A 13,725-nucleotide genomic window follows, 5' to 3' on the forward strand; every position below is an offset into this window, starting at 1 on the left:
TCCAGAATCCAAGGATTACAACCAATGCATCTACTACCTCTGTAGCTACTTCTTTTAGAAAGATGCAAGCCATCAGGCCAGAGGATTTATCTACCTTTAGCCATGAGGACTGGGAAAATAGATGCTGCCTGATAGAATCTTTATCGGAAAGGCAGACTCAAAAATTGATATATAGTGACAGGATTACCTATAAAGATATACTGTAATAGTTTGCAAGTGTCTGACCTTATGTATGAAGCATCTAACATTATGTATGAAAAAAATAGGAACAACTAAGCAGATCACATTCTCCTGATGCTCCATGAGATAAATGTCATCTGTGGTGTGCCAAAGATTCCTACAGATCAGGAAAATCCAGGCCTGGAAATTCACTCCTGGGTTAGGAGCAGTGTTCCAGGCTCTGTGAACCTGACCCGGGAAAAAAAAGTCCGGGAAGTTGGAACTTTCATTCCCAGTGGACAGAGGGCTGGATTAGAAGTCAGGTCCGCTGCCCCCAGAGTGAGTGCGTAGGCGGCCAGCTGCAGAGGAGGGCTGGCTGGAAGGCGTGCCTCTGTGCACTGGTGCTGTGTGAAAGATTGGAATGAAAACATTAAACCAAAAAAAAATCCCTCCAGTCCTCAATCCCTTCATACTCCCCTTACCCTATTCATACTATCTCATGACCTTGTACCATGCTAAGGCCCCCATAGCCTCCTCTCACCTCATTCTCATGTACTCACCCCATACCCTTCATGCCAACCTCTACCCATAGCAAAGAAATTGCTTTTTTAACACTCCAGACATCTTTTTCAAAAATTTAAAGGATAGGGTTTTTAAGTGCCTTTAGAGACTGACAGCTTCCTTTGGTTTTGGCAGGTCCTCTTGACAGTTCAGACAGCTCCCTTTGACAGGTGCTTCTGACAGTTCTCAAAGTTAATTTTGATAGGTCTGTTGACATTTCCAAAGAGCTAGACAGTAATGTGATTATGCACTTTGTACAATTATGTATACTTATTTTTATCAATTCCAAAGGGCACCTGATCTCCCCAAAAGGTATCCCGGGACCAGATCTAAAGTGGTGTCTTCCCTCTCCAATAAGGTACCCCAGGCTAAAAAAAAATATCCACCAAGTTCAGACCTGCTCTTTCTGGCCTGTGTCACCTGGCCAACCAAAATCCCATTTTGATGAAGGCAGCTACTGATTTAAATGGCCAGCTGCCTCTGTAAACTAAGCACGAACTCCAGCCTTACTCTAGTCCTGTCCCCACGGAAGTTGGAAGTGCCATGTTTGGGGGCCAGGATGTCCGATTCCTGGGCCCATCTGCTATTTCCTCTCGGATGGAGAGGCTCTCTGTTATGTCTAAAATTATTAATTAGTTAGGGGATGGGGGGGTAGGGGGAGAGCACATATTGGTCAAAAAAACAGCTGGACCAGGAAATTAGAAGAGAAAACATGGTCAGGCTTCCAACTTTGAATTATTATCTCGTAACCCTTCTAGAAGTTGTGTTGGTGGAGATGTTATGTGCTCTTATGTGTCACAGTTCAATTGTTTCCTGATGGTTATCATGTAGGTTTACACATATAGAACGGACAGTTGGATCAAGTGCCTGGGTGCAGAAAGTCTCTGTTGAACCAAATCTCAGTCGAAGTTCTCAGCATCAAAACATGAGAGGAAGGGGAGGAAAATTATTTAAAATTAGGGAAAAGAGGAAGATCTACCGAGCCATACAGCATTTAACTGTGCCATGGTATCATGGCAGGTATGACATCTTTTCAAATCAGAAGTATATAGATTGGCTCTGGGGTTGTTGCCATGGTTGTGACTGCAAAAGCCATTTTAATTCTTTAGCTTTGTGCTCCTGTTCATCGGCGGCAGCACGGTTGCTAAGGGAATATTTGTGCAGTGCGTGGGTGTGAAGAGAACACAGCTGTTATGAGTTTAAGCAGTAAGCGTGCTGTGTTGTGCTTTCATAAGGAGTGAAAATAGACCTGTAAAATTCATGCCTCGTGGGTGTTAACTCATAGGCTCAATAATGCTGCCCATGGCATAAAATATAATCCCTCAAACAGGGGCAGAAAATTGGATTGAAAAGTAATAGTAGGTTCTGTCTGCACTGAATTTAATAAGATATCAGGTCAAGTGAATGACTGTCTTCAGTTACTCAGTAAATGTAAAATATACAGCATATCTGTAATCATTTGTTCCCAATTTTATTCATTTTGAATAAAGCATTCTTCCAACTATTTTTGCAAGCTCTTCATTTGTCAATCTATTCATTGTCTGTTATATTGTGTACAAAGTGAATTTTATAAACGGTTCCATGGATTTTTAAATTTGTCTTTTTTCCTTAAAGTCTCCTCAATCTTCACTTTATTTTTTAATCAAGTCACCTGATCGATTAAATATCTCCAACTAAACCTTCTTGAACCACTGGATACCAGATATCCATGAGATTTCACCACATACACCAATCTCCATCTTCAGCCTCAGAAGCATCATCCCCATCAGAACTGAGACCTGGGACAGGATTTTTCCAGCGGGATTCTGAACTTTGCCTTAAGGCTGAAATGGGGTTCAGATTCCCACATTGTTGGGAAAGTCACCCATCGTTATTACAGGGCAAATAATTAATGGCCAGAGGGCAGGCCGACTTTCTAATTAAAGAGGGTGGGTGGACTCGATGCTGAAGGTTCAATTAGAGAGGCCTTCCAGCTTAAAAGGACAGCAATTTTTGAAGGCAGGTAAATGAGGAGAGGGTACTTCAAAATGGAGGCACCCTCTGAACTGAATTGATTTATTATCACATACATTGGGATACAGTGAAAAGTGTAGCTAGTGTGAGCTATACAAACAAACCATACTATTCATAGAGTACATAGAGGAGAAGGAGAGGGTGCAGAATATCGACTAGGATTCTCCCAGTCCGTTGCGCTGCTCAGGAGACACCAGCGGGGGGGGGGCCTGTAGTGTCCCGAGCGTCTTTTCTGAGCGTAATCAGCTCCGTGCCAGAAATTGGAGCTGATTATCAGATTGAAATTAGGATTTCAGCATGATTAGCGGGCCAGGACAGTATTCTCCAGGCCCACTTGCATCTCCCCCCGCCGTGAATGGTTCCCTCCTGCTCTCCACTAACAGGGAACGGACGCACTGACCCCGCTGGAGGGAACAGAGGCCATTGAGCGCCCCCCCCACCCCCCCTCCAGGATGGTGGAGGGTAAGGGGCGGAGATGCCCTTGGGCAGTGCCACCCTGGCAGTGCCACCCTAGCACCCTGGCACTGCTCATGGGGCAAACCAACACTGCCCACTGGGCACCTTGGCACTCCCTACCAGGCACTGTCAAGGATGCGGGGCCCTGCTGCCACTCTGGAAGTGGGGTCAGTGGGAGAGTGAGTGAGGAGCAATCAGGGCTGGCCACCTGGGCTGGGTGGGGCGGGGAAATCAAGGCTAGCCCGGGGAGATCCAGGAGGCCAGTGATGGGGTGGGGGGGGTGGGCACTGTGCATGCGCCGATCTCCACACTGACAGATTGGCACATGTGGCCTGCTCAGCACTATGCTGCCAGCCTCTCCAGCAAGATGAGGCCTTGCCCCCACTTTCCAGCGTGAATCTCTCCAAGGCACAGAGTGTCAGAGATTTGCTCCGGTAACTACACTCAAAAAACAGACAGGGAATACTCCCGTTTGCCCGCATGTTGGGCGCTTAGATTTTTTTGGCAGAATCCTGGCCCTAGTGTTGCAGTGACGAGAAAAAGAGAAAGAGAGAAAGATCAGAGGGATTTTAAAACAGCATTATGAGAGAGTTTAAAAGAGTGAGAGTATAATTTTAAGAGTGTAGAACAAGAGTAAAAGATTGACTTTGAGTGTATGTTGGAGACAGCTCTCAAGAAGTTGCCATGCTCTGGTGCCACTTGCCTCTAATTTTTAAAACGTTGAAAATAAAAATAGCTTCTGCAGCCAGGCCATGGATGGGAAATGTGGGACACACCCTCTATGTGGCAGTCTGTGGCACTGCAGCATCCAGGCAGGCAGCGAGGGCTTCTACTTGCCCAGTGCACGAGCGCAGCCCCTGTCGCTGGAAGGCTCAAGCAGTTAAAGTCACTTCACCCCCTCCCACCCAGTCAACTTCCTTTAATTGGCTTCAAATGGCCATTTAAAGCCTTAATTAGCTACCTGTTGCTTGTGACCAGGGGGAACCTGCTGAATTCCCATTTTGCCTTGGTGAGATAGGATGGAGCTGGGGTCAGCTCTGCCACTTTTAGCCCCTGGAATCCATTTTTCTAATACTCAGAAGTGCAACTACCAAGCAGAAATCAAAAGGAAGCAGGATCACAGATTCTTCAACCCTGAGTACTTGCAGCACTAACTGAATGATTTAGCAAACAGTCATTATTTTTCCTGAAAATATCCCAAACACTGTTACTTTCTTTTTCCAAGATATATGCAATTATATTTAGTGACTTTTACCTGGATTTGTACAACCATTTTTTCTGAAAACCTCCTGTTTAAACAGAACTGCTCTGCTGATATTTCACAGCCCAATTACTGGCAATGTCTCGTACATTTTTGAAACAGGTTTTCCTCTGTATTCTGAATCCGGTTTCCTTGGAGCTTAATTCCAATTTGTTTGTTTCTTAAGCTTGTCATCAAAACAGCACAGAGTGGGTGAGTGACAAATGATGTTCAGTCTGTCACCTCTCCAACACTAGCTAGTTGATGTGTGATGTACCATCAGTTTTGATCACACCACCTTGTCTCTGAGCAACCTTCACTCTCCTCACCAGTTATGGGATTTGAGCCTCACCGGCTGACACAAGCTGCCATTCAGCTGGAAGGTAGGCCTGTCAGAGATCTAACATCTATTTTCAAGAGCAGAATAATTAGGTGAGAATTACTAATGGGAAATAGTTACTTTTCTTGATGCTAAGTTTGTTGTTCGTAAAACAGGACTATCATTGCTGACCTACTTGGGCCAATGCCTGTTATAAATTGAGGTCAGTTGTAGGTTTGAAGGTGCCAACTGTTCCCATGAGGGATTTGTGTGTCTTACCTTTATGGCAGTTCATTCACACTGCCCTCGCGTATTTGCATGATAGTGGGACTCAGGGCAATAACACTGTGAGCTGAACCTGAAAGTCATGTTGTTAACTCTCTCCGAGGACAGGCTGAGTGAACACTAAAGGAGGTGAGGGCTGGTTTGAATTATTCAGCTGGTTTACTTCAAGATGAACATACTGAGCAATAATTATGACCAGCTTTATTTAGTCCAGTCAGTACGACTTGGCTCCGAAAATGATACACATGCCATGCTACACAGTTCCATGGATTGCCTTGCTTGACCTAAACAGGATAACTTCTCTGGACTCTGCCTGTTTTGAGTCTGTCTTTCCTGAGGACTTTCCATCTCAGATGCACTTCCTTTTGTAAAGTCTAGACAGCTTTTTAAGTTGCCTGACATTGTTTTATTTCCTGACTGGTCACGTCGAAAAGATCAAAAGTCTTCCAACAAGGATACAGGATAACAAAGATTTACTAATTATGGAGAAAAGTCAGTAAACTGTTTACAATTTCATCAATGGAGAAACCGCAGGCATCCTAGCTGATTAACATCTCAACTGTCCTCCACCAGAGGTAGTAGTCGAGGCAGGTACAATTTTGTCTTTTAAAAAGCATTTAGACAGTTACATGGGTAAGATGGGTATAGAGGGATATGGGCCAAATGCGGGCAATTGGAATCAGCTTAGAGGTTTAAAAAGAAGGGTGGCATGGACAAGTTGGGCCGAAGGGCCTGTTTCCATGCTGTAAATCTCTATGACTCTATGACACCACCAACACTCACCTGTCTATTACTCGCAGTAAAACAATATGCTTTTAAAATATTCAAAGTTACACTTCTGTGAATCTTTCCTGTGGTGAAATAAGTCAAAACTCTCTGAAATATTGACAATGCAGGAGGAGTTTACAGTAATTAGATGCAAAAACAGAGAATGCTGGAAAATCTCAGCAGGTCTGACAGCATCTGTGGAGAGAGAATAGAGCCAACATTTCAAGTCAGGGTGCTATGACGAAGGATCATCATGACTCAAAACATTGGCTCTATTCTCTCTCCACAGATGCGACCAAACCTGCTGAGATTTTTCATCATTTTCTGTTTTTGTTTCAGATTCCAGCATCCACAGTAATTTGCCTTTATCGTAGTAATTTGATGCATTGTTTTTTTGGCCACTCATTTTATAAATGGGTTTACAGAAATACAGCTATTACCAGTAAAACTGAGATTGATTCCTAGCATGGTACACAGAATGACATTTCCATATTGCTTTGCACAGACAGCATATTGCATACTTCAGAGCAGTTTCAATCCTACAAAACAATATAGGTTAAATCTAGAGGCCCAGATCTTGCAGTCGGTGTGGTAAGCGATTAACGCTAGCTGTTTATTACACATACTTGCACATGGATATCTGTGGGCTTTTGCATTCTAACTTGTGGTAATTAAAGAGTGCAGTGCTCTTTTCAGAGGATCCTAAGACCAAGCAACTTGTGTCCCCTTAACCAATCGGTCAGAAGAATCCTGGCTGGGGCACGCAGAACCAGGAATTGTAAGTGAGAATGTTCCATTCAATGTCAAATCATCCACGGAAATCAAAATAGAGTGAGTGAAAGATAGAATCAATAGAGAAATATAAAAGAAACAGAATACATTTGAAATAAAGTTAAATTCCCTAGCAATAACCCAAATCTGAAAGGAGGAGGCTTCACGTGCCGGAAAGGTTGCTTAGCACTGATTTATTGCTTCATCATGCCATTAAAAATTACTTGAATGGACACTCCTGAACTTTTCTGCCATATTTTGTAGGTAACTATCACCCCAAGTATTGCAAACAGAGGAAGTTATACAGCAGCTTTCCAATTTACATGTTTAACTGTGCATGGGCAGTTGTTGCAAGTTGCTGTCCAATTTTCTCCTTAATAATGGTGAGTACTCAATATAAATCTGGCCAGAATAATTTAAAGTACAATGATAGATGAAAGTGTTCAAAATGGCAGCAAAGGTAGAAGAGGGCGTTGAATATTTATAAAGGATGCAGCTAAATAGAAGAGGTGAAAGAAAAAAAGACTAAAAGCAAAAGGGAAAATAGATTTAGGGTGTCTTTCACTATGAATAAATGTCAATGCAGAAATATGTGATCTGTTGATTTAGAAAATGTTAATAAATCAAGAACTATCGTCAGTTACTTCTTCGAAAGACTGAGTAGAATGGAAATGATGAGAAAATCAGCACAAACAATGATAACTATCACCCTACTTCTATGGAGAAGTTAATTATACATATCACACATGACATGGGCTAAGATTACGCTTCTCCAATTCTTTTCTCAATTACAGTTATGAAATGAAAATTTATTTTGCCGTTCTGAGCTCTAACCTCTCTGGCTGTACGGAAAGACAGTTGTGTGGATTTAATGCTACTTGTCATGGCAGGAATGATGGTGCTAGGCCCAGTTAACCATGGGAGAGATCCAGCATCATTCTTCCCAGTGGTGACAAAACTCCCTCCAATTAAGTCAGGGGATAAAAGGGGCTGCTGGCTATTAGCCTAATTAATTAGCCAAATCACATCCATTATCCAGTGCCTCAGGGCTTCAATGGGAGTTGTGTGGCTTTCCTGTAGTTCCCAAAGGTTGCCCAGCAACCTCTTTCAGGTTTGCGTGTTGTGCATGTGTGTGGGGAGGGGTGTGTGGGGAGGGGTGGGGGGGGGGGGGGGGGGGAGATGGTTGGCGTTACTACTGGCTCATCCCGCTAGTCGAATGGCATGGCGAGCCGGTAAGATTGTGAGAGAGGCGAAAAACTTTCTTTGTGCCCAGTTTCTCTCCTCTCGTGATACAAGCGGCACTGACAGCTACCTGTCAGCAGCTGGCTTCCTGGCGAGAATAGACTCCATGCACTCCCCCTACTGGCGTGAATCACACTTTGCCTAATTTTTTTCTCTTAGTGGCATAAGACCATGTCTGAGAACTCGCCCAAAAATGGACGCAATTCTCTCCCATTTTTATGCTCACGTGACACTTAGAATCTTTTTTGAAAATCACCCCCAGTGGCCTCATCTTGGTAGGGGTGGGAGGGGGAGAGGGGCACTGGTAATGGAAAGAGGCTGGAGGACCACTGGAAGACCATGTTTCCAGCCCCCTCCCCATCCATCATTGGCTTCGTCCATCCTGGTGGGTACATTGCCGGAAGCTGTCCCAGATCCCACTGGTAATGTGAAGCTGCTGATCTCGGATTGGCCTGTAGCTCTCAGCAGCCAAGACTTCTGCCACTCCCAGTTGCCCGAGGGCAGTTGAGAGCCAACCACATTGCTGTGGCTCTGGAGTCACATGTAGACCAGACCAGGTAAGGATGGCAAATTTATTTCCTCAAAGGACATGAGTGAACTAGGTGGGTTTCCGACAATTGACAATGGTTTCATGGTTATCAATAGATTCTTAATTCCAGATATTTTTATTGAATTCAAATTCCACCATATTCCGTGGTGGAATTCGAACCCAGGTCACCAGGATGTTAGCTGAGTTTCTGGATTAATAGTCTCGCGATAATACCATTAGGCCATTGCCTCAGAACAATTCCCATGGACAGCCCAACAGTGGTCACTGACAGGCCTCTTCAGTGGAACTGACAGGCTTCACCGCCAGTTCTCCGAGTGGTGGGTGAGATCCCAGCCCAGTCATTCAGAAAGAAAATAATAAAGTGCGGATTTGCTAAACTGCTTCTGCAAAAGCAAAATCATATTCAAACAATATACGGCATCACTTTTGGCAAATGCATGGTGAATTTTAGAATGTGATTTTAACAAGTAATGCCCCTCTACTAATACCATTCATACTTACAGTAATAAAAATACAAACACATCTATGGTAACTAGCTAAATCATAAAATATAAATCTGTATTTTTCTATGCATCGAAAAAGAGCCCTTCCAGCATTTTAACATCGCTCAGTTTCTTATTTCCCCAATTGGTATCAGGACACACAGAACATTATGCTCATTTCCTTTCCAAATATGGAAGAAATTAGTTCGGCTTCTGCTTCTTTTCCTTCTCACTGCATTTGCATAGAATGGTAATTAAGCGGATCTGCTCAAATAAGCTAATAATTGATGTTACCTCTGTCCACATCAGTTGGGGAAAGAAAGCTCATTACTTCAGGTCTGCAATAAGAGACTACTGCTTTATGTAAATCAAAGCAGGAAATCTGCGCCAGCTGGTTACTAATGGGTGTCTGAGAACAGAACTGCAAGACTCACTCCTTTCCCTCACCTAAAATGGGCATAAATCATGCCATAATTCTTATCACGGTACAGCTGCAAAGAAGGTTTTCTCAATTACATACAAACAGACATGTATCGATAAAAAGATATTAGTTGCATAAAGAGATGTGAAACTGCATTTGTTACCTGTGCTTGAGTTGGTGAGGTGAAAGCATCCATCTCCATTTGCCTGCCCAGTCGATGAAAGAAGCGCTTTAGCCAGAGATGCAGCAATTGGTTGAACCAGCAAAGATGTTAAGTTTGTTCGATGCTCCCTGAAACCTCCACCTTTTAAAATCACAAAACACAAATTAAGACAACACGGAGGACATTTCGGGCTGTTCACCACCCCACTTCTCAGTGAAAGGATGCAACTGAGACCCAATTTATTTACTTCTTTAAAAAGTTAGTTGACAGGCAGCATAGCGCTGTTCTCAGGTTTGTTATGATTTAAACAGGCCTTTAACAGGCTGGAACAAAGAACAAAGAACAGTACAGCACAGGAACAGGCCCTTTGGCCCTCCAAGCCCGCGCTGATCACGTTTACTGATCTAGACCAACCGCTCATATCCCTCTATTTCCCGTTTGTTCATATGTCTATCAAGATAAGTCTTAAACGTGACTAACATAACTACCTCAACCACCTCATTTGGCAAAGCATTCCAGGCCCCCACCACCCTCCGTGTAAAAAAAACTTCCCCGCAGATCTCCACTGAACCTTCCCCCCTTATCTTGAACTGGTGCCCCCTTGCAATTGAAGTTTCATGACAACACTTAAATCGGAGTCCTGCGACATTGCGACACCTCAAAGTCCAAAGATGTGCGGGTTAGGTTGATTGGCCATGTTAAATTGCTCCTTAATATAAGGGGGATTAGCAGGGGTTATGGGGATAGGGCCTGGGTGGGATTGTTGTTGGTGCAAGCTCGATGGGCCGAATAGCCTCCTTCTGCACTGTAGGGATTCTATGGTGATTTTTGGGGAGATTTGGTGCTCAAAACTATGAAAGGTTTTGTTGGAGTGAATAAGGAGAAACTGTAGCCAGTGGCAGAAGGCCCAACAATCACAGGACAAAGAGTTAAAATAATTAGTAAAAGAATTAGGGGCAAAATGAGGAAAAATTCTTTGGAAGATGACCTGAAATGCAGTCTTTGAAATGGGGGTGGAAGCAGAGTCAACAACAGCCATCAAAGGAACATTGGATAAAGAGCACTGGGGCTACTTCCAGATGTGGTGGAGGAAAGCTGGGAACATCCTCTACACCCTTGATGGGTGAAGGAGGTCCACGTACCTCACCACAGTGCCTTTGGAGAAAATGGCCAGTGCAGTCAGTGCAAACTGAGCCCAGAAGAGATCAGGGTATAAATATGCAAGGCTACTGGAATGGCAGGATGGTGCAACTAATTGCATTGCTCTCCCAAAGAGCCAACAGGTTCAATGGAACAAAGGACTTAGTTCTGTGCAGCATCATGCTATGATTCGAAGATAGTGTAAGCTAGTGGTTCCAGTGAAAGAGTCACCAGGTAAGAGGGACTATGTAAAATGGGATATTTATGCTTGCTTTGTGTTCAGGATGGAATGGGGTGCGCGCTATGGATTTGAGGCACCTATTTGGAATGGAGTTGAGAGCATTTTCCTGGACTTGCACTGTGCAATATTCGAGCCTAATGCTGGCCTGGCAAAGTAGAAGAACATTCCACTCCTCAATGGAAACAGTCACCCAAAAATAAATAATCCTGGACTTACTCTGTGACTGTTTTCATATTTATGGTCTCCCTTTAACTACATAACAGCAGTGATTGAACTTCCAAACAGAATTGATTATGTGAAATGTTTTGAAGCTTCCTGACATGTTAAACTGCAATATAAATGCATTATTTATTCTCATTTAATATATTACACTGCTTTTAATATTTTGATTTGATGCTTTTTAAAAACTCCCAAATCTCTCATGTTCAGGATCTTTAAAATTCTTTCATTTTTTTCCTTTCCTTCTATCTTTTTCAGTTTGTTTAAAAATAGCAACGAAAAGCCCAGTAACCATATTATATAGTCAACTGGATCGACTCAGCCCAGGAGAGATCAGGCATCCAGTGCAGGAAGATGATGAATGATCTTATCCATTCTGCCAGGGTGAATCAGCCTTCTCCTCTCTCTCACAATCCCATCAAGCAATCGAAACACTTAGAACACTTCTAAGTGTGGTGTCAGGCGGCAAAAGCAGCGTTTCTCCCACCAGCCATAATAGCAGGTTTCCGTGTCACATCATTTGTGTTCCACCTCATTGTATATACATCAGCAGGAAGGACATCGGTTCTTGTGGCAGGACGGGCTGTGATTCACCCACGCCACTGTGACCGAATCGGACCATCTTTCCGAACGCCATATGTAAACCGCACCCATGCACAGTCTTCACGGTCTAAGCTCAGGAATGCTGGAAGGGAGTGGTCCCCCAAACCGACCAAGAGTAGTTTCCCCAAGTTTAGTGACAGAGCACTGGGGCTACTTCCAGATGTGGTGGAGGAAAGCTGGGAACATCCTCTACACACTTGATGGGTGAAGGAGGTCCACATACCTCACCACAGTGGCTTTGGAGAAAATGGCCAGTGCAGTCAATGCCAACTCAGCCCAGGAGAGATCAGGCATCCAGTGCAGGAAGATGATGAATGATCTTATCCATTCTGCCAGGGTGAATCAGCCTTCTCCTCTCTCTCACAATCCCATCAAGCAATCGCAGCCTAACAATCCACAAAGCACCAGCAATTGACTCTCTCACACATCTTGACATTTCCAGCTGGTCTCACATCATGTGCAGCCTGCATCCTCAGCCCTTACACAAGTCCACTCAGCACCCACACAAAGCAGGCATCCCTATCAGCTGCCTTGGCATCCTTCCTGCTCAGTCGCTCCATCTGTCTTCATGCAGGGCAAGCTCACCCACAACAAACGGAAGAGTTCCCAGATTAGTGGGTGCATGCTGGAGATCAAAGTCCTCACTCCATATCAGAAGCTTGCTGTTGAGCTGACCAGTGGGGGCCGGGACAGTGTGTGAGCTGACAGTGCGGCCGGTATTTCCCAACTAAATGTGGAGCTTGCACCAGTTCATCATTTTGCCAGTGGTACTGTGAGTGCATTGTAATATTGTTGATGATGCAGCAATTCACTAATTATGTCATCCTGTTGAGAGGTACCAACACGAAAGGCAATGGGGACAATGGAGCCAGTCCCTCAGCTTCAACCCCAACCTGACCTCGGACAATGAAAAACCAGTTGAAGACCCATGACTGTGTTCATCATCACACCCTCACAGTGAGCCTCACATCTGTGGTGGGTAAGTTGTTCCAAAGTATTTTGAGAGACAGGATCTTCAGGCATTTAGAGATACAAGGACCGATTAGGAACAGTCAGCATGGCTTTGTGAGTGGAAAATCATGTCTCACAAATTTGATTGAGTTTTTTTGAAGGGGTAACCAAGAAGGTAGATGAGAGCAGTGCAGATGATGTTGTCTACATGGACTTTCGCAAGGTACCGCATGGTAGGTTGTTGCATTAGGTTAAATCTCACGGGATCCAGAAGCCAGAGGGTAGTTGTAGAGGGTTGTTTTTCAAACTGGAGGCCTGTGACCAGCGGTGTGCCTCAGGGATCAGTGCTGGGTCCACTGATATTTGTCATTTATATCAATGATTTGGATGAGAATATAGGAGGCACGGTTAGTAAGTTTGCAGATGACACCAAGATTGATGGCATAGTGGACAGTGAAGAAAGTTATCTCCAATTGCAACAGGATCTTGATCAATTGGGCCAGTGGGCTGACAAAAGGCAGATGGAGTTTAATTTAGACAAATGCGAGGTGATGTATTTTGGTAGATTGAACCAAGGCGGGACTTACTCAGTTAATGGTAGGGCGTTGGGGAGAGTTACAGAACAAAGAGATCTCGGGGTATATGTTCATAGCTCCTTGAAAGTGGAGTCACAGGTGAACAGAGTGGTGAAGAAGGCATTCAGCATGCTTGGTTTCATCGGTCAGAACATTGAATACAGGAGTTGGGACGTCTTGTTGAAGTTGTACAAGACATTGGTAAAGCCACACTTGGAATAGTGTGTGCAGTTCTGGTCACCCTATTATAGAAAGGATATTATTAAACTAGAAAGAGTGCAGAAAAGACTTGCTAGGATGCTACCGGGACTTGATGGTTTGAGTTATAAGGAGAGGCTGGATAGACTCGGACTTTTGTCTCTGGAGCGTAGGAGGCTGAGGGGTGATCTTATGGAGGTCTATAAAATAATGAGGGGCACAGATCAGCTAGATAGTCAATGTATTTTCCCAAAGGTAGGGGAGTTTAAAACTAGTGGGCATAAGTTTAAGGTGAGAGGGGAGAGATACAAAAGTGTCCAGAGGGGCAATTGTTTTACACAGAGGGTGGTGAGTGTCTGCAACAAGCT

At 44.0% G+C, this 13,725-nt stretch overlaps 1 protein-coding gene across 6 annotated transcripts in view; it reads right to left on the reverse strand.

Moving 5' to 3' along the window:
• Window positions 1-13,725, reverse strand: part of naaladl2 (N-acetylated alpha-linked acidic dipeptidase like 2) — a 902,781-nt gene that overhangs the window by 306,446 nt on the left and 582,610 nt on the right. For all 6 annotated transcript variants that reach the window (XM_078208119.1, XM_078208130.1, XM_078208111.1 and 3 more), the window contains one exon: window positions 9,431-9,571. In XM_078208119.1, the coding sequence (XP_078064245.1) occupies window positions 9,431-9,571 (141 nt within the window). The remainder of the gene's footprint in view (window positions 1-9,430; window positions 9,572-13,725) is intronic.

The sequence above is a fragment of the Mustelus asterias genome, chromosome 3, assembly GCF_964213995.1.
Source record: "Mustelus asterias chromosome 3, sMusAst1.hap1.1, whole genome shotgun sequence".
NCBI lineage: Eukaryota > Metazoa > Chordata > Chondrichthyes > Carcharhiniformes > Triakidae > Mustelus > Mustelus asterias.